General features: G+C 40.2%; 2 protein-coding genes across 2 annotated transcripts; both read left to right on the plus strand.

Annotated features, from left to right (window-relative positions):
- The first annotated feature begins 13238 nt into the window (after positions 1-13238).
- LOC114410662 lies at positions 13239-14600 on the plus strand. Its single transcript, XM_028374614.1, has one exon. It carries the CDS (start codon positions 13239-13241, stop codon positions 14598-14600), a length of 1362 nt encoding a protein of 453 aa, XP_028230415.1.
- A 1491-nt stretch (positions 14601-16091) lies between these two features.
- On the plus strand, positions 16092-18443 carry LOC114410663. Its single transcript, XM_028374615.1, has 3 exons — positions 16092-16313; positions 16557-18001; positions 18110-18443. Exons 1-3 carry the CDS (start codon positions 16092-16094, stop codon positions 18441-18443), a joined length of 2001 nt encoding a protein of 666 aa, XP_028230416.1.
- Positions 18444-23745: the final 5302 nt, after the last annotated feature.

Genomic DNA, 23745 nt, shown 5'->3' on the forward strand with positions numbered 1-23745 from the left:
TACTTAATAAACTATGCTTAAGACCATCATCAAGTAAAATATTTTATATGGAGGTAGAGGGATTCGTACCTATTTTTCCAACTCCAACAATTTTACCTTTGTTGTTGTCTTCATAGATCACATGTTCACTATTTTTGGGAGAAATATGAATAAACTTTGATGCATCTCTTGCATGTGTTTGGAGCAACTGCTATCAATGTATCAACTTTGCTTCAAGGATTCCATCATTCATATAATCATATTTTGATTTTGGTACCCAAATTTTCTTGGGTCCTTGTATGTTAGTTTTGAGTAAGGATCCTTTTGGAACCCATACCATTTTTCCAATGGTACTACCATTCTTTTAATATAACATGTTGATGCACTATGATCATTTTCACCACAGTAAAAGCATGTTAACAAGGGAGAACTAGCCTTTTGAGTGGAGGCAAAGAAATTTTTATGCATCTTTTGTTGATTTTCAGGATTATATCATAATCCAGCTTCATCAAAAACGCATCTTTGTTTGCCAAATATAATATCTAAATTATTTTTTCCAAGAGTAAATTTGGCATGAGAAATTTTTAAATCTTCAATTTCTTCTTTGAATTTATCACAACATTCACATGAATGAGATGCTTTATTGTTTTCTTGTATTAAGAATTTTGTAGAAAATTGATTTTTATCTACTGATTTTAAAATTTTAACTTCACATTTAAGATTTTCTAACTCTATATTTAATTTCAAAATTTCCTTTTCTAAACTTGAAATAGTTTTCTTAGAATATTAAACTAATTTGAAAAGTTTGACAGATTCTTTATGCAAATCATTGAATGCATCTTGAAGTTCATCAAAAGAAATAGATAAGTCATAGTTAGAAGACATCACCACTTCTATGCTTTCATAGTCTTTGGCCATGAGACCTAGATTTATGATTTCATTTTCTGAATCACTTGAAGAATCCATGTTACTATCTTCCCAAGTGATGTATGCTTTCTTTTCTTTGAAATTCCTCTTGTCGGATTTTTCCATTCTTCTTTTAAAGACAGGACTATCGAATCTCATGTGTCCAGGTTGATCACATTCATAGCATTTTGGGGCTAAGGAGGAATCTTCTCCTTTCTTCTTTGGATTGATGTTTTATTTCCTTTGATTTCATTTATTTCTCATAAACTTATTGAATCTCTTCAAAAAATTCTGAAATCATCATCTTCTTCTATTTCATTCAAGTCCACTTTGTCACTTTCTTCTTGAATAGAAGATGATAAGGCTCTGAGTGCAATTTGTTTATTTTTTTATCATTCACTTCATGTTGATGGAGTCTCATACGTTCCATTTCATGTTCTTGAAGCTTTCCAAAAAGAGTTGCAAGAGACATGTTAGTAAGATCTCCTGATTCTGCAATTGCTGTTACTTTTGGTTGCCATTGCCTACTTAAACATCTGAGCACTTTTTTAATGAGATCTTCATTAGGAAATATTTTTCCCAATGATGCAAGATGATTAACTATATGAGTAAATCTATTTTGCATATCTTGTATGATCTCATATTGATTCATTCTAAACAGTTCATATTCATGTGTGAGAGTGTTTATTCTTAATCTCTTGACATCAGTTATGCCTTCATGGGTTACTTGTAATGTATCCCACATTTCATTTGCATTTTTATAATTTGAGACTCTAAAATATTCATCCATGCCTATTGCAGAAGTAATTATATTTTTGGCCTTTAAATTGTATTGAACCCTTCTTCTTTCATCATTATCCCATTCTTCTCTAGGTTTTTCTATAGTTGCATTTCCCACTACCATTGTAGGAATGAAGGGACCAATTTCAATGGCTTCCCATATATTTAAATCTATGACTTCTATAAAGATCTGCATTCGGGTTTTCCAATAGTGATAACCCTCGTCATTGAAAACAAGAGGCCTATTAATAGAATTTCCCTCAGGAAATGGAAAGTTAGATGAGGCCATAATTATTCTTGAAGTTTTTAAACCTTAGACAAGAATCTTGCTCTGATACCACTTGTTGGACAAGTGGCCTCAATAACTTAAGAGGTGGGGAATGGGGGGGGGGGGTGAATTAAGTTTCAAAATTTTTCCACTAACAAACTTTAACCCCTTTTAAATGATAGGCTCAGAATTCAGAAGAAGCAACAATCAATTTAATAATGTTCTTTAAACGTGCAAGACAAAATTGATTGCAATAAAATAAATAAGATAAAGGAAGAGAGAAATGCAAACTCGATTTATACTAGTTCGACCACTTCCCGTGCCTATGTCCAGTCCTCAAGCAACCCACTCGAGATTTTCCACTATCTCTGTAAATCCTTTACAGACTTTGAACACTCCTTGGGATCCCTCACACTTGAGATTTTCCACTATCAAGTGAATTATTTTTAGCATCATCAAAACCTGCATTATTCACGTTCTCCTCCTTTTGATAATGAAAATTATTATCAAGCAAATTCTTTTCGGCATCATCAAAACCTGAAACCTGCATGATTCACAAGAAAAACCAAAAAAGAGATATGCGAATATTGAAAAGAAGGGTTTGGGAGTTGTTTACGCATGGGAAAGGTATTAGCACCCCACGCACCCGTCACAAGGGACGACAACCTTTAATCAAGTGTGCATAACGTGACTTCAAAATTATGTATTTTCCCTTTTTATGTTTCTATATTTTTTGGGGTCGACAAGGGTATTGCCCTTGCTCCTACGTATCCTCAGGTGCGATGAGGAATTCAGACCTACGTAGTTCTTTAAGTCTGAAAGCTTGTGTGTTGAGTTGGTATTATGCTTTTGAAAGGTTTATTTTTGTTGCGAACAAAGAGTCGTTTAAGGCGTTGGACCTTGAAACGATGTTTTAAATTTTGAAAAGCGAAGAGAATCCTTAAGGCGTTGGACTTTGAACGATCTCAAGTGATATTTGATGAAATGAAGTTAGTTATGAGTTGATTTTATCTTGGTTTTGTTTACTAACTTTCAATCTCTTTAAAAGACAGCTTTACAGCGCTAATGAATAGTTATGGTTAAACTTTTCAAAAGAAGAAATTATCGATGATAGAAGGAGGAGATGAATATGCATAAAACAACAAGGGGGACCCCTAAGGGTGCATAGATCACATTCAAATCTTAAAAAGAAAACTAACCGACGATCGCACTAAGAACACCGAATGAAGAACGATGTAGAGATTGATGACAATCGCGATTCGGCAGTGCCTCGACTTCATTTCCTCTTCTTTCTTCTTCTTCTCTCTCATTTCTCTCAATGCTGGAATCCTTTCCTCAGCTCCCCTTCACGCCTATTTATAGTTCAAAGGGCACTTGGGACCATGGCAACTCGCCCGCCTAGGTGAGTTGGTTCTTTCATGCTGAAGTAATTTGGGGGCCCAGGCGAGCCAAAGGCTAGTTTGGGTGAGCTTGGGTTCAGGAAATTCAATAAAAAGACCCTTCTGCTCCTCTTTTTTGGTATTTTTCGCATTCTTGATCAAAACATTGAACAATTTTTCGTCTTGTGTGGTAACTAGCATTTAACACCGTAAGTCGACTAGCAAGGATCAAAAGATCAATGAACGATAGTCCCCGGATGAAATTGGGGTATTACAATCACAAAACAATCAAAAGAAGAAAAATACGCTCTTAATTAGATATCCGAGAAATTATAATGATGTGAATTTCTAGGAGATCCTCACATGTAATTCTTTTACACAAATGAATTTTTCTTTTTGAAATGTAGGTTTATTGTAGGACATCTAAACTAATAAATGTTTTCAAATAACCAATTCTCGTTTATACAAATATACTTCAAAAAAATTCTTGTTCTCTCTCTTTGTGACATCATGTATCTCCTAAATGTAAAGTCACAAGTCATTTTACCACTAGTGAAAGTGCAAAAATGTGATATTTGTTGTAAAATGTATCTCCTAAAATGTACTTTAATAATAAAAAGTTAATGGATTGATGTGTTTTGTGGTATCTGTTGTAACTTTTTTTCTGTTTTAATCCAAAAAATATTAAAAAAAACTACTTAGTTTGTGTGTAGTACTCTTGAGTCTAACAAAGAACATTTTCATTATTAAGAAAATCCATGCAAAGCAAATCAAGATTCTCTTGGATAGAATTTCAACTTCAATTTAGGTGGATTTTGTGCCTTGAATTCATAGTTTTATATATATGATCGAATTTTACTTCATATATCCAAGTTTGTGTTATATCTCACTTAGAATTGAAATATTTAATTTGTAGGCACCATTTGTCTTGCTGTTTGCATCGTGATCATGAAATTCGTTACTAGACACTATACTGATCATCATCACAGGTACGAAAGTTTTTCATAAACTTTTGATGCTCATTTTTGTTACGAATGTTTTTGTACGTTGTTGTTTGTCATTAATGTACTTTGCTTTTGTCAGATCCTAATTTCGTTCGGGGACCATTGCTCGTTGATCTTAGAATTCTTGCTAGTCGATTTACGATATTGGATGCCAGTTACACTGCAAAGCGATGAACCACTCGGTGTTTCGATCTAGAAAACAAAAGATACCAAGGAAGGAGGGCAAAAGGATCTTTTCCTTGCATTTTCTAGGCCCCAGCTCGTCCAGGCCAACATCTGGCTCGCCTGGGCCATCAAACAACTTAAGGGTTAAGGAACCAGCTCACCTAAGCGAGCTCATGACTTCAGGAGTAAGCTTTAGCTCGCCTGGGTAATCTCCAGCTTGCCTAGGAGAGCTGCAAGTCCCCAAAGTGACCCTTTTCCTATAAATAGGAGTGCTAGCGGGGCTGAGAAGGAGTTCCAACATTGAGTAGTGAAGGAAATTGAGAGAAATAAGAGAGAAGAAGAAGAAAGAAGAGGAAACGAAGCCAAGGCACTGCCAAACCGCGACTGTGATCAATCCCTACATCGTTCCTTGTTCGATGTTCTTCGTGTGATCGTTAGTTACTTTTGTTTTTAAGATTTGAATGTGATCTATGCACCCTTAGGGGTCCCCCTTGTTATTTTGTGCATATTCATTTCCTCCATCTATCATTAGTAAATCTTGTTATTTTGTAAATTTTAATCTTAACCAATCATTAACATTGTAAAGTTGTCTTTTAAAGACATTGAAAGTTAATAAAACCAGAAATAAAACCAACACATAACTGAATTTCTTTCCATCAGAGTCACTTGAGATTGTTCAAGGTCTAACGCCTTAACGACCCCTTTTGTTCTTATTAATTAAAAATGAACCTTTCAAAAGCATAAAAAACAATTTGACCCACAAACATTCTCACTTTTAAAGAACTACGTAGGTCTGAATTCCTCATCGCACTGGAGGATACGTAGGAGCAAGGGTGTAACACCTTGAAATATTATTAGTAATTATAATTGATGTTTGATTTTATTTGTTGTGCTATTTTATTCATGTTTTATTTTCAAGGAGGTTAGTTTATTTATTAGAGGGGTGTGGGTAGTTAAGACTTTAGCTTCTCAAAGAAGCCACTCAAGGAAGCTTCACAAAGAAGCCTCACGAGAAAGCTTCTCAAGGAAGCTGCCTGAAGCCGTCTTGGTAAAAGTGCCCTCCTGCATTCATTAACTGTTGGATCTTATCGAAATTTGGTCTGGAGGTTAAAAGGACAGATGTCCATGATCTGACCATTGCAATCTGCAATATGTCTTCTGGTGTGTGAGAAACACTTCTTTTCCCGAGAGCAGAAACACTTGAGTGTTTCAAGTCTTATTTTTCGTGTAGCCTTGGAAAACAGCCATTCCTTTCTCCTTCTTTCTTCCAAAGCCGTTCCCCAACGTCCCAAGCTTCTTCTTCACCACCCACAACCACCAGTATCCACCACAAACCACCGTAGTTCTCTATTGAAACCCCACACCGAGAGGAACCCTTCAATCAGAGCGGAATCTTCTAAACTTGTCTCGCAGTTTCGGTAAAGAACGAAGCCCAATCTGACCTTCACGGTTTTCTTCGAGGTAACCGTGATTCTACGCTTGTTCCTTGTTAGATTTAGCTTGTCTTTGCATCTTTTCTTACTTTGGAACCACCATTGTATGTTTTTACGCTTCCTTTGAAAAACCCTAGAGAAAGAGACTTTGTAAAAGTTATCTTTTTTTATGAAATAGGTGTTATTTTCGTGACCTTCACTGAACCCCCATCACATTGGCGTGATCAAAATTTTAAAATGATGTTCCTTTTGTAGAATCCGCAACGCCCTTAGCCTTTTCATGTAGTGACATGAGTATTTGACTTAGAATATTGTTGTTAACCTTATTTCTGAAATCCATAGTAATTTCCTTCATTTTGGTGTAATAGAGACTTGCGTTGGATCGACAAGCATGAACGAAAGAGAGGCCTCTAAGTGACGTAAAGAGGAACCGACGGGGAGCTCACGATAGGTGAGGGGAGTTTATTATAAAATTTACCGTTTTGACACCATAGTTAGGGTCAGGGAACCTAACTATGAGAATATATGTCTGTCCCTGTTGCATGTTGATTTTCCTTTATAGAAAACAATGTTTTTAACTAATGGGATGTGATATAATTGTTATTGATGTGCATGCTGGTTTTCAAGAAAAACTATGTTTTTGACAAATGGGATGCTATATATTTATTGTTGATGAATGAAATTGTTGTCTTTATTTGACTTATGTTGTTTGAAGACCTGGGGAGTGTGAATCTTAGGCATGAATGAAATATGTATATGCAGAATGCAACTTACTGTTGATGTTGTTATTGATGACTTTAATTGATATGTAGTGATGTTGATATTTATGATGATATTGATTTGACATTGCTAATGAAGATCATGTCAACATGAATTGATGTTATTATTGATGATTATGTGAATATGAAATGAGGTTGTTGTTGTTGTTGATAACGCCATTGAGATGAGATGATGTTTATGTTGAGAATGATATTGAAATGGAATGTTGATGATGTTGGAAATGCATTGAGATGTGCATGTTATGTATGTTCATGGGGGGGGTGCAGTGACCTTGTCGGATGTCCCTTGTATGGGAAACTAGAGTGATTAAAGAATTTAAGCATCTCTGAGGGGATGCTTAAGAGCTTTAATTCATCCATGGTCATGTACTTGATGACGCCCATGTTTCTTACGTTGGATATTGTGTATGTTTGTGGGGGGGGGGGGGGGTGCAGTGACCTTGTCGGATGTCCCTTGTGTGGGAAACTAGAGTGGTTAAAGAATTTAAGCATTTATGAGGGGATGCTTAGGAGCTTTAATTCATCCATGGTCATGTACTTGACGATGCCCACGTTCATACGTTGTATGTTGTGTATGTTCATGGGGTGCACTGACCTTGTTGGATGTCCCTTGTGGGGAAAAATAGAGTGGTTAAAGAGTTTAAGCATTTCTGAGGGGATGCTTAGGGTCTTTAATTCATTCATGGTCAAGTACTTGATGACGCCCATGGTTCATGCCTCATATGACACGGGAAATAGTATAAACTATGGCAGTATGTACTTTGTACTAGGGGGTGCGTCACCTGGTAGGGAACTCCCTTGTGGCCCAGGTTGATGACCAAGGGGGGGGGGAGTTATGGTACACGACTGGGTGGCCTCAATAATTACTGCATAGTTTCCCTAAATGAGGTGTCGTGTGGACACGCTTTGGCTATTTCCTTGGTTGATGGTACGTACCACATTACATCTTAGAGTTGAGGTCAGGTGCATGCATAATCCTGAGCATAATTGATTGGATCCATGGATGGATGATGAATAATTGTTGGATGTGTGTGTTGATTAACAAATGTTGTGTAAGCTCATGATGTTTGTCTATGTTCTCTTACTAATTGTGGCTATTTGGATTTAGTATTGGTTCTTTTTATAATGAACTCACCCTTGCAATTTTGTATTGTGTGGTTGATACCTGTGATGATCGCGAACCTTGTTTGTGGGAGCAGAATGACAGCAGTAGGGTGCAGGAAGTGAGATTCTATTATGGAGCCGTCGAGCTGACGTGATGACGTTGGGATTAGATTTGGGAGAGAGTTGTGTTTTGTTAATCAACTCCTCCATAGTTGGTTCATGATTCCTTTTGTTGAACTAAAGTTGTAAATCTCAGATTTTAATTATATGTATGAACAGACTTAATTTCCGTTATGTGTATGAAGTGCACTGAGTTACTATTCCTATATATATATTCTCTTAAGTAAATATGTATGGTTTGGTGAATGTATGTCAAGAAAAAAATTGTCTTTATTTTCGTAAGCAAAAAAAATTAAGGGAGTTTTTATTTAAAAATTGAATTTATCGCGATTTAGGATGGTGATATCGTAGCGACGAGGTGGATCTTTACAAAGGGCATCCCCTTATCGACCCAAAAAATAAAAAGAAATAAAAAAAGGAAAAGTAAACAATTTTTTGAAGTCACGTTGCGCACTTGATTAAAGGTTGTATTCCCTTGTGACAGGCACGTGGGGTGCTAATACCTTCCCTACGCGTAAACAACTCCCGAACCCTTATTTTCAAAATTCGCATACCTCCTTTTGGTTTTTCTAATGTTTTCCTCAAATAAACGTTGGTGGCGACTCTCGTATGTTCTCCTTTTTGGAAGATGCACTTTTTTCTTTTCGCCTGGCTCTCCTATCGAAGGGTAGGTTGCGACAGATGACGACTCCATTGGGGATTTTTGTTAGAGAGTTAGGCCATTCGATTAGTGTGCAATTTTATCATGACTTTTTCTTTGTTTTAGGTTCCCTTTTCTCTTTTATATTTTGTTTTGTACATATTTGTATAAAACCTTTTGCTATGATATTATGTTTGGTGTGTGTCTGTCTATCTATTACATTCGTAGTTAGAAATATTTTTTTGTTCTATGCACACATGGCACCTACACCTTTGCACACACATTGAGGTATTAGGCCCTATACTCGGGTTTGTGTGAGATATAGGGAGTGGAGGTCGATCTGTGCTCATGCTGGGTCTCCGACTCGCTTGATAACAGTGAAGCCTCATCTAGAGTTTTTCTCTTTTGATGATGCATTGTCACTGGTAGTCCCTACCGCCACAATGTTGTTACCAAAGAGGATGATATCTCTAGAAGCCTTTGAAAGTTACATACAACCACCCTTGGGAGTTATCACCGGATAGCGAACTTTTGATCCCTTCCATTAGGTTCCTGAATTAGGGACACGGAACAAACTCACTATGTCTTGTTTCGTTGATCTAGTCATGCATATCTTTATAACGTCATAATAGTATACATCATTCATGTGTTTACGATTTTATTATGTTCACACGTGCCATTTTGCATTAAGTCATTACATTATCATGCTCATTCGTTTTGCATGTTTCTTTGTGCTACCAACCCTGCACCTTCTACTATCGTTAGTCACTATGTTCACTCACGCATACCCCTGCCATGTAGTTACTCATGCCTTGCATTCTTTTTCACCATCAAAGTCACAATGAAGCGTGAAAGTCTGCACCACTTTCTTAGTTGCACACATTGGGTACCATGGTAATAACTGCAAACAAACCATGATGCCTAATGCATTGGGGATAAGAAAAGATGGTCTTTCGGGGTGTCTTGTGTCAGTTGATAAATACATTTGTCATGCATAGCATAACCATGTCCTGATGCATTCATCATATCTCCTCTATGATAGGGTGTTGAAGTTCTGGTCATCAGAATTTTCATTCTCACAAACATGGGATCGGACCAAGCGCCATCTTTTAAAAAAAGGTTCTATCATGTCAATGTCAAGAATCTAGAGCTAGCTAGCTTGCGAAAACTGGGGCATCAGATGGATCAAGTTCAACGTCAAGCCTTCAGTAAGGTATATGGGAAGATTTGGGATCTGGTAATGATAGAAGTGTCTGTTGAAGCCATCACATCTCTCACTCAATATTACGACCAATCACTCAGATGTTTCACTTTTGGGGACTTTCAGTTAGCACCAACCATAGACGAGTTCGAAGGGATCTTAGGATGCCTGCTAGGGGGAAGGAAGCCATACCTTTTTTTCCGAATTCTATCCGTCTATGGAAAGAATAGAAAAAGTGGTCAAGATCTCAGAGCAAGAGCTAGACTGAGTGAAGCAAAATAGGAATAAGGTGGCAGGGATACCAAGGAAGCACTTGGAGGAGAAGGTGGAAGCTCTGGCCAGCCAAGGAGAGTGGGCAGCATTCATCGATGTATTAGCTCTACTAGTGTTTGGGACGGTACTATTCCCAAATGTAGACGGGTTGGTGGATTTAGCAGCAATCGACGCCTTTCTTGCTTATCACCCCAACAAGGCAAGCCCAGTCATCGTTGTTTTGGCGGATGCACATGATACATTCGACTTGAGATGCGAGAAGAGCAGTGCAAGAATTGTTTGTTGTACGCCTGTTCTTTATGTATGGTTGGCATCCCACGTTGCTTATCATGAAGGTAGATCTGTTTGTCCCCTACAAGGTTATCGCATGTGCTTCAAAAAGGGTAAAGCAAATTGGGAAGAACTTTTGGCAGGCATGATGGGAGCGTCCATAAGTTGGTTCCCACGGTGGAAAGAAGGAGGGGCAGGAGTGTTATACTCATGTGAAGGATTCCCAAATGTCCCCTGGATAGGGATGAGGGGTTGTATTAATTATAATCCCGTGTTGGCCATAAGACAGTTAGGCTACCCTATGAGAGGTGCATCTTGGAGGAAATCATCGCGTGAGGTTTCATTGAAGCTAATGCGAAGATACTTCAGAGAATCCGTAAAGCATGGAATACAATGGAAAGAAAAGATAAGGAGCTTAGGGGAAGTAGCAATGGCGTCATAGGCGACTATCACAAATGGTTGAAGTCTAGAATGCAAGGGATAACTTGGCTCCCAAAGCTAACAGGTCTAAGTGGGAAAGAGGCTGAAATTCCTGAAGAGAGTGAAGAAGTGCAAGCTTTGAAAGCGGAGCTCGAAAAGACAAGACTGGTGAAGGAGAAGCTGAAGGTGGTAGTCACTAGGGTCAGGAAAGAATGTGATAAGCTAAAAGATATCAACATGACCACGGTTGAAGCATTAGAGCGGGAAACGAAAAAAGCCCGAAAGGAAGAATGACCCACATAATTAGGAATTGTTGATGCATTTGCGTTGTGTTTTATGCTTTGGCTTTGGCAAGATAAACAATGTTCTTTTTAATGAAAATGGGATTTGATTCGACCCTATGTTCTACTGAATGTCCTATGTGAATTCAATATTTTAGCAACTTATCATTGTCATGCATTCACGTTTATTTAGTTGTTGCATAACTCATTGCATTCTGTTTTTAATAGCCATTGTCATCATAAAAAAATAATCATAGTAATAAAAAAGAATGAACGCGCTTTACAACACCCTTATTGAACACGTGCCAAGGCTAGAATCATGAGCGAGATAGAGGAAGTTCAAGAACAGATGAAGGCCGACATGGAGGCCATGAAAGACCAAATGACCACCATGATGGAGGCCATGATGAGCATGAGGAAAATGATGGAGGTCAATGCGGCTGCAGCCGCCACTACAAGTGCCACCACTGAGGTAGACCTGACTCACCCATCTGGCATGAATCAAATTAATTTTTCCAGTCCCGGATATGGTAGGTCAGGGAGGCAAAGCATTGGGAAGTACGGGCGGCCCTCATTTCGTGTAGGTCCAGAGCAAGCATCCTTTCCGATCGTATGGCCTGCCTACCAACTACGCACCACCCAATGTTGTACATGTGCCCAATGAGAACGTCAACCACTCCGCTCCTATACCCCTTGAGAACCAACAACCCTAGTCTAGGCATGCACATACCGCTCAACCCATGGGGGTGACACATGAAGTACCCCGAGACCACACTCTGGCCGACTTCGAGCCTTACCTCGGATATGCCACTGAGGGGCAACTATTTGGTGGCATACCCTATCCAAACACCTTGGGAGGCCCTCAGTATCGCCCACAACTGCAACTACAACCCTTACATTTTTCGGTGGGAAGACTGCCTCCTGCCATGGTGGAAAGGGAAAAATTCAATCACACAGAAGAAAAGGCTGAGGGCCATTGAAGGAGATGGAGACTACCCTTTTGCCGACATGGCGGAACTGTGCCTAGTACCCGACATCATCATTCCTCCGAAGTTCAAGGTGCCAGACTTTGACAAATACAACGGGACTACTTGCCCCAAGAACCACCTGAAGATGTATTGCCGGAAGATGGGGGCGAATGCGAAGGATGAGAAACTCTTGATGCACTTTTTTCAAGAGAGTTTGGCTGGGGCAGCTATCACTTGGTACACTAATCTGGAATCTTCCCGGATTCGTTCCTAGAAAGACCTAATGGCTGCCTTCATCAGGCAATACCAATACAATTCTGACATGTCCCTGGATAGAATGCAGTTGCAGAAAATGTGCAAAAGGGAGCATGAATCCTTCAAAGAATATGTCCAGTGCTAGAGGGATTTGGCAACTCAAGTAGTGCCCCCAATGATGGAAAGAGAGATGATCACAATGATAGTAGACACTTTACTTGTGTTCTACTTTGAAAAGATGGTGGGATACATGCCCTCGAGTTTTGTGGATTTGGTATTTGTGGGCAAAAGGATCGAAGTAGGCCTAAGAAGGGGCAAATTTGATTATGTTGCTTCAACAAGTGTTGGAAATAGGAGGATTGGAACATGTGGAGCAAAGAAAAAGGAGGGAGATGCCCATGTCCTAGCCACAGTATCCACATGGCCAGGTTCCCAACAAACCCCTCACAACCCCATGTATCAATATCCCCCGCACCAATACAATTACTCGGCCAATATCGGATCTCCTCCCTGCCCGACGCCCATCCGATCGAGAATGCCCAATCAACCACAAAGACCTCCCCAACATCACCCACAAAATTCATTCCCTACACAGCCCAGACCAAGTGTAAATCCCAACCCCAAGGAGGAACATCCCAGAAAGAAAACACGCGGAGTTCACCCCAATACCAATGTCGTATGCCGACCTGCTACCATCCTTGCTCAGCAACCAAATGGCTGTGGTGAGCCCAGGAATGGTCTATCAACCTCCATTTCCTTGATGGTACAATCCTAATGCCACATGCGCCTATCATGGTGGCGTCCCGGGGCACTCGGTCGAGCAATGTGTGGCATTTAAGCACAAGGTACAAAGTTTGATTGACGTTGGATGGCTTACATTTAAAGAGGATACTCCAAATGTAAGGACTAACCCACTTGCCAATCATGGAAGCTCAGTGGTGAACGCGGTGGAAGAATGGAAGTCTCGAGAGCTGAAGCATATATAGAATGTGTTAACTTCCAAGCGGTTCATAATGGAGGCATTGCGCGAGGCTGGTGTAATTGACCTTTACGATAAAAAAAGAGATTCGTGCTTGATGCATCCAGAGGCATTGCACAATGTGGAAACTTGCCCAATAACTGAGGAGTTGCTGCAGGGACTGATAAGTAGGGGTCAAATTGAAATCTGCAGTGCAAAGAAGGAGGAAGGAAAGGTATGCTTGCAATTGGGTAAGAGAAACATGAGTAAGCCTAAACCTTTGGTGATCCATTTCACCAGGGGCATTACCACTCATATACCTCGAGGTATCCAGGCCCATATAGCAAAGACACTAGGACCCTTCCCTTGTAAGAGTGATAAGGCAGTACCATGGAAATACGGCGTACAGGGGCCCAACGGAAGGCAGGACGCGTCCGACATACGTGTCGGGAATGGCATGCCTGTTGCTAAGATCAAAAATATTTCCGGTACGAGTGGCATGACTCGTAGTGGATGCATTTTTTCTCCTCCCGAACTACTGGCAAGGTCGAAAGACAAGGGAAAGGAAAAGGCGGATATAGGTGAGAGGGAGAAGACGGGCCCGACCGTCAATGATGAGGCCCTTATTGGAAAAATTGCAAAGGAAGGGGACGACTTTAGCAAAAGAGAGATATCAACTGAGGAGGTGACTGGATTTTTGAGAATCATTCAACAGAGTGAATTCAAAGTAATTGAGCAATTGAACAAAACTCCTGCCAAGATCTCTCTATTAGTGTTGTTGATGAACTCTGAGCCTCATCGGGTGCTGTTGGTCAAAATTTTGAATGAGACCCATGTAGCGCAAGAAATATCAGTGGAGGGCTTTGGGGGAATAGTCAACAACATCACTGCAAACAATTACCTGACTTTTGCCGACGAGGATATGCCAGTTGAGGGTAGGGGACACAACAACGCTTTGCATGTGTCCGTCAAATGCATGGACCACATAGTGGCCAAAGTACTCATTGACAATGGCTATTCCCTCAATGTGATGCCCAAAACTACATTGGATAAGCTGCCATTTGACACGTTGCATATGAGGCCAAGCTCTATGGTGGTAAGGGCTTTTGATGGTAGCCGGCATGACATGAAAGGAGAGATTGATCTCCCGATTCAAATTGGGCCACACACGTGCCAGATAACTTTCCAAGTGATGGACATAAACCCCGCCTACAGTTGCTTGTTAGGTCAGCCTTGGGTCCATTCTGTTGGGGTGGTCCCGTTGACGTTGCACCAGAAATTAAAGTTTGTGGTGGAGGGTCAGCTGGTTATCGTATCGGGAGAAGAAGATTCACTAGTGAGTTGTCCATCTTCTACACCCTATGTGGAAGCTGCAGAAGAGTCATTGGAAAAATCTTTTCAAGCACTAGAAATGTGAACAATGCTTATGTGGAGGCTTCTCCGGTGCAACCATGTTTATCTGGTGCCTCCTTGATGGTGGCTCGAGTTATGTTAAGGGATGGGTATGAGCCCGAAATGGGTTTAGGCCGGAATGGTGATGGCACGACAAACTTGGTAAATTTCATTGAAAACCGTGGAAGGTTTGGTCTGGCTTACGAGCCTACATATGCCGACAAGAGAAGGGTCGACTTAGAAAGGAAAGAAAGAAGCCTAGCCCATTTACAAGGGTGGGGACCACAAATGGAGAGGGTCTCTATCTGTCACATTAGCAAGAACTTTGTCAGCGTGGGGTGGATGCATGAGGATCAAGTTGCTATGCTAGATGAAGAAACCCATCAAGACCAGTCAAAATGGGTGCAGCCATGCTCCCCGGGCTTTGAATTGAAGAATTGGCGGATCATGGAGCGACCCCAGATTTCTATGTCAAATCCAATGTAATCCAGTAGTTTGAACCCTATTGCTAGGCCTAGGCTTTAGGGTCTGCTTCTTTTGTTAGGCATACCTCTTTCTTTAATGTTCCAACAACTATAAATATACAACCCTTTTATTGATATGTTTCCTCTCACACTTTCATCCATTTCATTTTTTCTACATATTTATTTTTGTTGTGATTAAATGATTTGATGCAGATCCAACAATAAGTCCTATGAAAGTAGTGATACCGAGGACCCGGATGTTGACTTTGAGCGACTAGTAAACCAAGTCGAGGAGGAAGAAAATGAGGATTGGGGACTTCCCCCGGATTTGAGGAGAATGGTGGAGCAAGATGAAAGGGAGGTGAAGCCACACCGAGAGGAGACAGTGGTTGTGAATTTAGGCATTGGCAGAGAGAAAAAAGAGGTCAAGGTCAACACTTGTATCTTCGCGAACGTCCGAGATGAGTTAGTAACTCTGTTGCGAGACTACCAAGACATCTTCGCTTGGTCTTACCAGGATATGCCTGGTTTGAGCTTGGAAAATTGTGCAACACAAGCTACCTCTGAATCCTGAGTGCTCCTCGGTAAAGCAAAAATTAAGGAGAATGAAACCCGAGATGTCCCTAAAGATAAAGGAGGAGGTGAAGAAGCAGTTCGGCGCTGGTTTCTTGGCCATTGCTCGGTACCCAAAATGGGTCGCCAATATCGTGCCAGTCCCGAGAAAGGATGGGAAGGTGCGAATGTGTGTGGACTATTGAGATCTAAATTGAGCCAGTCCAAAGGATAACTTTCCTTTGCCGCACATTGATGTTCTCGTAGATAACACAACCAGTTTTTCCCTATTCTCTTTCATGGATGGGTTTTTGGGTTGCAATCAGATAAATATGGCATTGGAGGATATGGAAAAGACAACCTTCATCACTCTATGGGGAACCTTCTGCTACAAGGTGATGTCATTTGGGCTGAAGAACACTGGGGCAACATATCAGTAGGCTATGGTGGCATTATTCCATGACATGATGCATAAAGAGATCGAGGTCTACGTGGATGACATGATTGCCAAATCAAGGACGGAGGAGGAACACCTAGTCAATTTGCGGAAGTTGTTTGGGCGACTGCGTAAATACAGGTTAAGGTTGAATCCGGCAAAGTGTACACTCGGGGTAAAATCCGGAAAATTGCTTGGCATTTTCGTTAGCCAGAAAGGAATAGAGGTGCATCCAGACAAGGTAAAAGAAATCCTTGAGATGCTCGAGCCACATATTGAGAAGCAGGTCTGGGGTTTCTTGGGAAGTTTGAACTACATAGCGAGATTCATATCATAGTTAACCGCCACTTGCGAGCCTCTTTTCAGATTATTGCGTAAAAAGCAGTATGTCCAATGGGATGATGATTGTCAAGTGGCATTTAAAAGGATTAAACGATGTTTGATGAATCCCCCTGTGCTCGTGCCACCGGTGCCCAGAACACCTCTTATCCTATACATGACAGTATTAGATATAACATGATGAATCCAGAAAAAGGGAACGAGATATCTACTACTTGAGCAAGAAGTTCACAGCATGCGAGATGAACTACTTATTGCTAGAGAGGACATGTTGTGCCTTGGCGTGGGTAGCTCACCGTTTGAGGCAGTATATGTTGAGTTATACACTACTTGGTTGGTATCCAAAATGGATCCTGTCAAGTACATCTTCGAAAAGCCCGCTCTCACTGGGAGGATAGCTCGATGGCTGGTTCTGTTGTCAGAATTTGATATCGTCTACGTCACTCAGAAGACAATAAAAGGAAGCACCTTGGTAGATTATCTAGCTCAACAACCCATAAATGATTATCAGCCTATGCATTCAGAATTCCCTAATGAGGATATTATGGCCTTGTTTGAAGAGGGGGTTGAAGATGAGGATATGGATAAGTGGGTTTTGTGGTTTGATGGTGCGTCTAATGCGCTAGGTCATGGGATTGGGGCAGTGTTGGTTTTGCCGGACAAGCAATATATACCTTTCACGGCTAGGTTGTGTTTCGACTGCACAAACAATATAGCAGACTACGAGGCATGTGCCCTAGGGATCCGAGCGGCGATCGACTTTAGGGTTAAGTTGCTCAAAGTATACGAGGACTCAGCATTGGTGACTCATCATTTGAAAGGTGAATGGGAGACCAGAGACCACAAGTTAGTACCTTACCAGGCTTACATCAGGAAATTGATGGAACTCTTTGTTGACATATCATTTCGTCACATTCCTAGAGAGGAAAACCAGATGGTCGACGCCCTTGCCACTTTATCATCCATGTTCAAAGTGAGCCCTCACGGAGATTTGCCATACATCGAATTCAGATGTCGTGTTGATCCTACACATTTTTGTTTGATAGAAGATGAGGAGGATGGTAAACCTTGGTACTTCGATATCAAACGATACATAAAGAATAAGGAATACCTACCTGAGGCCTCTGACAATGACAAGAGGACATTACGGAGGTTGGCAGCCAATTTCCTCCTGAGTGGGAATATCTTGTACAAAAGAAACCATGACATGGTGTTGCTTCGATGTGTGGATGCAAAAGAGGCCGAAAAAATGCTAGTAGAGGTGCATGAGGGATCCTTTGGTACACATGCCAATGGACATGCCATGGCCCGAAAGATTTTGAGGGCAAGGTATTACTGGCTCACTATAGAGAATGATTGTTGCGTTCATGTGAGGAAATGCCATAAATGCTTGACCTTCACTGATAATGTTAATGCTCCACCTATACCATTGAACATGTTGACAACACCATGGCCATTCTCAATGTGGGGCATAGACGTGATCGGGGCCATCGAACCCAAGGCTTCAAACGGGCATCGCTTAATTTTAGTCGCCATTGATTACTTCACCAAATGGGTGGAAGCAGCTTCATATGCTAGTGTAACTAGGAATGTGGTGATTAAATTCATTAAGAAGGAGATAATTTGCAGATGTGGGTTACCTAGAAAGATCATCACCGATAATGCCACCAATTTAGACAACAAGATGATGAAGGAAATGTGTGAGGACTTCAAAATCCAACACCATAATTCCATGCCTTATAGGCCCAAGATGAATGGAGCAGTTGAGGCTGCCAATAAGAACATCAAGAAGATCGTTCAGAAGATGACTGTATCATACAAGGATTGGCACAAGATGCTCCCCTTCGCACTGCATGGGTATCATACTTTTATACGCACATCTATTGGGGCAACCCCGTTCTCTTTGGTGTACGAGATGGAAGTTGTGCTCCCGTTTGAGGTGGAGATTCCTTCTTTAAGAATCCTAGCAGAATCGAGATTGGAAGAAGCAGAGTGGGCCCAAGCACGCTTTGACCAATTAAATCTTATTGAGGGTAAGAGATTGGCTGCCATGGGCGACTATGTCAGAGCAGAGTGAAAAATGCTTTTGACAAAAAAGTGCGCCCATGTAAGTTCAGCGAGGGGAACCTTGTTCTGAAGAAAGTATCGCAGGTTCAAAAGGATCACCGAGGTAAATAGGCCCCAAATTATAAAGGATCGTTTGTGGTGAAGAAGGCTTTCTTAGGAGGAGTGTTGTTGTTCATGGACATGGATGATGAAGAGCTGTCTTCACCTGTGAATTTCGACATCGTCAAGTGATATTACGCGTAATACTTGTGGCAATTAAAAGGCTCAATATTTGGACCTCCTCATGGAATCATTAGGATCTCCACGTCTTAAGTGTTTTGTAAAACAAAAATCACAACATTAATAAATATGGATTAATGATTTGTATCTCTCCCTTTTGTGTTGTGTCCTTTGCACTCTTTTATTGTCGTCGGGCATGAATGTACACTCTCATTTTTTTGCTCACTCACATGACTGGTATTCCGAAGCCATTCGACACGTTCAGTAGGGGTGCCGTAAGCGTTAAGTAAAATTGAACACGACAACGAAAAGAGGAATTCACAACACCTATTTAATTACTACGTTTAACTTTCAATCATAAACATGCATTCATCTGCATCTTATCATCAAAGTATCTTGCAAACGGAAAAATGAATGAAGAGTCATTTTGGGTGATGGTCAACACCACACCAACTTGGGTAAGCCTAAGGGCAAATGGAAAGCCGATACAAGCATCTCGTAGCATTTTTTTTACATTTGCATGTTAACATTTTCTTTGTCAAGGAATTAGAGCAAGTGCCAATAGGTGCTAAGTCCATAATCGGATTTGCTCACAATCAAGGAAAAGATTTAGGGAGGATGAGATGTCGACCATAGACCACGCGTCCAGCTAAAGACGTTTAAGAAGCACTCCTAGGAGGCAACCTAGTATCTCTAACCTTGCTCTTTAATTTTATGTTTTACGTTTTCTATTGCAAGTTAGGGTTGTTTATTTTTCTTGAATTATCTGATGAATTTGCCTAGAATTTTATACTTGATTATAAAGTTTAGAGGAAAATATATATAGTAACAAAATAATAATAAATAATAATAATAATAATAATAATAAATATTTAAAAAAAATAAAAAAAATATGTTAACTCGCCTGGGCGAGTGGCCAGCTCACCTGGGTGAGTGTGCGCTGCAGAAAAAAATAAATAAATAAAAGGCGGGGTGAAATATGATTTCACCCCATTCTCTTCAAAATCACAAAAGCCATTACCTAAGCTCACGAGAATTCCATTGGCAGCAACATCAAGCTTCCTTTGTGCACATTTGTCTCATTTTTTTCGCATTCCTTTCACCCCATTCAAGTAAGTGCCCTCTCCATCTATATTTACCTTTGCATTGTGATGTTTGGTGCTTTATTTGTTGCTTTCTTTGCAATGTTTGTGAGGTGAGTTGTATGTAAAACCATAATCAAATGCTTTGATTGGTGGCTGTGTTGGATGGCTCTAGGCCTATCTTTGGTTCTTTTACAAATTTGCATGTCATGTTGCTCTTTATCCCTCATTTATACATGTTTTAACATGTGCACACCAACTGTTTGATGAAATGTCACAATGGCTATTCTATGTGTTATTTTGAAGCTTGAATGGGTAATGATCTTTACACATTCCAACCATTATTTTAGGTGTATGATCAACTTAGGTTGTTGAATTAAATGCCAAGGGTATAAACTAAGCTTGAAATTTCAGACATTTCTTTAGATGCAAATACATGAGTCATTAATGAATGCTTAAAGTTGTTTGGATTGAATTGGTCTAACTGTTTGGCTAAACTTGCTGCATTAGGGTGGGTACATTGCACATGAATTGCTGTAGAATTTCAAATTCTTTCTTTCAAAATAATACACACTGAGTTGTGATTTTTATTAGTTGTATCGTAACACATACAATTAATAAAAACCACACAAAATTGATTGACTTCTTGGTTGCTATACTTGGGATAACTAAAATAACATGGTTATGTACTTCATGCAAAATAATTTTTATGCTAAATTTTAGTTGGATATGTCTTTGTAGGCAATGGCTCCAAAGAAGTTTTCTGCTAAAAGGGCTAGGAAGGCCACCACAGGGGAGGGATCTAGTGCAGCCTCGCAAGCAAAAATTGAGTTTGACAGGCACTGTTTCTGAAGCGAGGAGCATCAGCGCCGTTTTGTGATGATTAAGGATTGGTCTTTCCTCAAAGAAAGACGGGTCCAGCTAATAGAGGGAGAGTATGCAAAATTCCAGGCAAAGGTTGCCAAAAGGCATTGGACCCAGCTGACGGAGCCCATGGCTAAGTATGACCCTGAGATAGTCATGGAGTTCTACGCAAACGCCTGACCCACTGAAGAAAGAGTTATGGATAAGCGTTCCTGGGTGCGGGGCCAATGGATCCCATATGATGAAGATGCTATCAACTAATTCCTAGGGCATCCATTGATCTTAGAAGAAGGACAACATTGTGAATACGCTGAAAGAATAAGCCAAGCCTCAGGTTTTGATGAAGAGGCCATAAGCCAGCTACTGTGCTCCCCGGGACATGATTGTGCACAGAGCATAGCAGGGAGGCGGGTACGGATCATGCGCACTAGCATGACCACTTTCACTCATATCTGTATGACGCTTCTGCTCAGCAACATCCTTCCCAGTGACCATAATTCTAATCTTCCGCTGCCTAAATGCCAGTTGGTCTACGCTATCCTGACCCAGATTAGTGTTCATGTAGCATAGCTTATCTCGGATGCCATCTACCAGTTTGTAGGTATTGCACCTTCGAGACACCCAGTGGACCCAAAGAAGTCCAACAGGGCACTGGGATTTCCAACATTGATCACAGGCCTCTGCCAGTTCTACGGGGTACCAGTCACGCCCATAAAGCTCATCCTGCTCCCCATTAACAGGTCCTTCATTAAGAAGTACCGCATGTTGAGGCAGGCACAACAGTCGGGGCAAGACCAGCAACAACAACCGACAGCAGACGCACCACCATTGCCTCCACATCAGCCACCGTCCCTAGAGTCCATCTCAGCTCACATGCAGAGGATAGAGCTCCAGATGCACGCATACATGCAGCATTTGGTTGACCAACAGGCAGCAAACCATAGGAGCCAGGTGCAGTTGAACGATAGCTTCTATCAATATACACTGCACCAGCAGCACCAAGACCCCAACCCTTACCCATGGTCTACTCCCAAGCAGTTCAGAGCCATTGTCACATTGCCTAGGGACAGACCTAATTTTCAGGGGGGCAGATCCCACAGACCTAAGGAGATGAAGACAGAGTTAAGAAGGATGGAGATATGGAAAATGTGATGGATTTTTTCCTTTGAGGAGACTGAGCCTCCCAACCAGGACCTTCTAAATTTTTGAACTTGTCTTTATCTTATTTATCGCTTTTAGTACTTTGTTATGTTATTGCATTGTGATGATTGTTTGAAAAAAAACTATTAAAAAAAAAACTTACGCATGGTTTCGTTTCTATTTTCGCGCGCTCTTTGATTTTTGATAGTGTAGTCTCGGATTACAACTTTGTCTAGGTTTCAACTTTTTTTCTAAAACTAACATGTTTTTTTTTAAAGAAACAATCACCAGTATTCTTCAAAAAAAATTCGGATCAAAACACAACAAAAAAGGTTTTTGAAAAAAAAATGTGTGTATCTTGAGGATAAAAATAATGAAGGACTTTCCCGAATACCAAAGTGAGCTCAGATGTTTTGCATGGACTTGATAAAAGAACAATTGTTGAAAGATCTGAATGTGAAAATGGACCCTAAGCTTTAGTGACTGCATAACCACAAAATTCTATATTAAGTGTTCGCATGGATATGTTCTACGATTGATTTTGCATGAATTTCTAATTGTCATAACATATAATTCATGGAAGTGATATGGGCATTATTTCTTACTAAGCCATTTTCCAAATAGCTGTCTCAATGTACATTATTTTCTGCCATTTGCAAGCCTTTTGAGCCATACATTTGATTTTTACCAAAACCCTGACCTAGGATGAAAGTTTCCTGCCTTACCCTAGGATAGGAGAGCATGGGTGTTTTTCAAGGGAGATTTCTATCATCTTTTTGGCTAGTCAAGGATTTTTAAAGGGAGTTAAATATTCATCAAACAAAAAAAAAGGGAAGAAAACAAGAAAGGAAAAGAAGATCAATCAAAGATGGAAAAGAGCAAAAAGCAAAATAGAAAGGAAGAACAAGTTCTTTGGAATAAACAAACATCTGAACCATGTGTGGAGTTATTAATTAAAAATGAATCTTTCAAAAACATAAAATACAATTTGACCCACAAATATTCTCACTTTTAAAGAACTATGTAGGTCCGAATTCCTTATCGCACTTGAGGATACGTAGGAGCAAGGGCATTCCCTTGTCGACCCCAAAAATAAAAAGATATAAAAAAGGGAAAACTAAATAATTTTTTGAAGTCACATTGCACACTTGATTAAAGGTTGTCATCCCTTGTGACGGACACGTGGGATGCTAATATCTTCCCTACATGAAAACAACTCCCGAACCCTTATTTTCAAAATTGGCAGACCTCCTTTTGGTTTTTCTAATGTTTTCCTTGAATAAACGTTGGTGGCGACTCTCGTGTGTTCTCCTTTTTGGAAGATGCCCCTTTTTCTTTTCGTCTCGCCCTCCTGTCGAAGGGTAGGTTGCGACAGCTTTATATACAACTTTTTTTCATTATGAGTCAACCTTAGATTCTCGTTTGAGATTGAATACAATGATTCTTGCAGACAATTTGCATTAATCATTGTATTGAATCTTAAATTGTCCATTTGGACAGTTTGAGAAGAGTCATATTTTTATGGTGGATTCATGCGTTAAGGTTAAGATTATTTTGTTGAATTTGATGAAATATTGAAACAATGCATTTCTAGTTGTTCTCTGAGTGCATACTTGATTGTTGGGGAATTAATGTCACCGTTTTCATGTCGTGTACTTAGATATCAATGCAGAATGTTGCTGAAATTTCATCAAATTTAACAAAATAAGCTTAACCTTGACATATGAATCTACCATAAAAAAATGTCTTCTTGAATGGGATAGGGCCAGACCTTAAATGAAAAAGTGAGATTTTCATGCATTGAATAACTTTTTGGAGTATCACAGAGTTATTATTTAGATGGATCGAAGTTGGATGAATGAAAGTCGCATGAGCCATGTGTATGAGGAAGGCGTGGAACAGTTCCTGCAATTTGCTTCGGAAAGAAGTCGATTGGATGAAAACGGGAAATTTTTTGTCCGTGCATAAATTGTTTGAACGGGAGACAGCAAATACTCGACGACATAT

Source organism: Glycine soja, chromosome 4 (assembly GCF_004193775.1).
Source record: "Glycine soja cultivar W05 chromosome 4, ASM419377v2, whole genome shotgun sequence".
NCBI lineage: Eukaryota > Viridiplantae > Streptophyta > Magnoliopsida > Fabales > Fabaceae > Glycine > Glycine soja.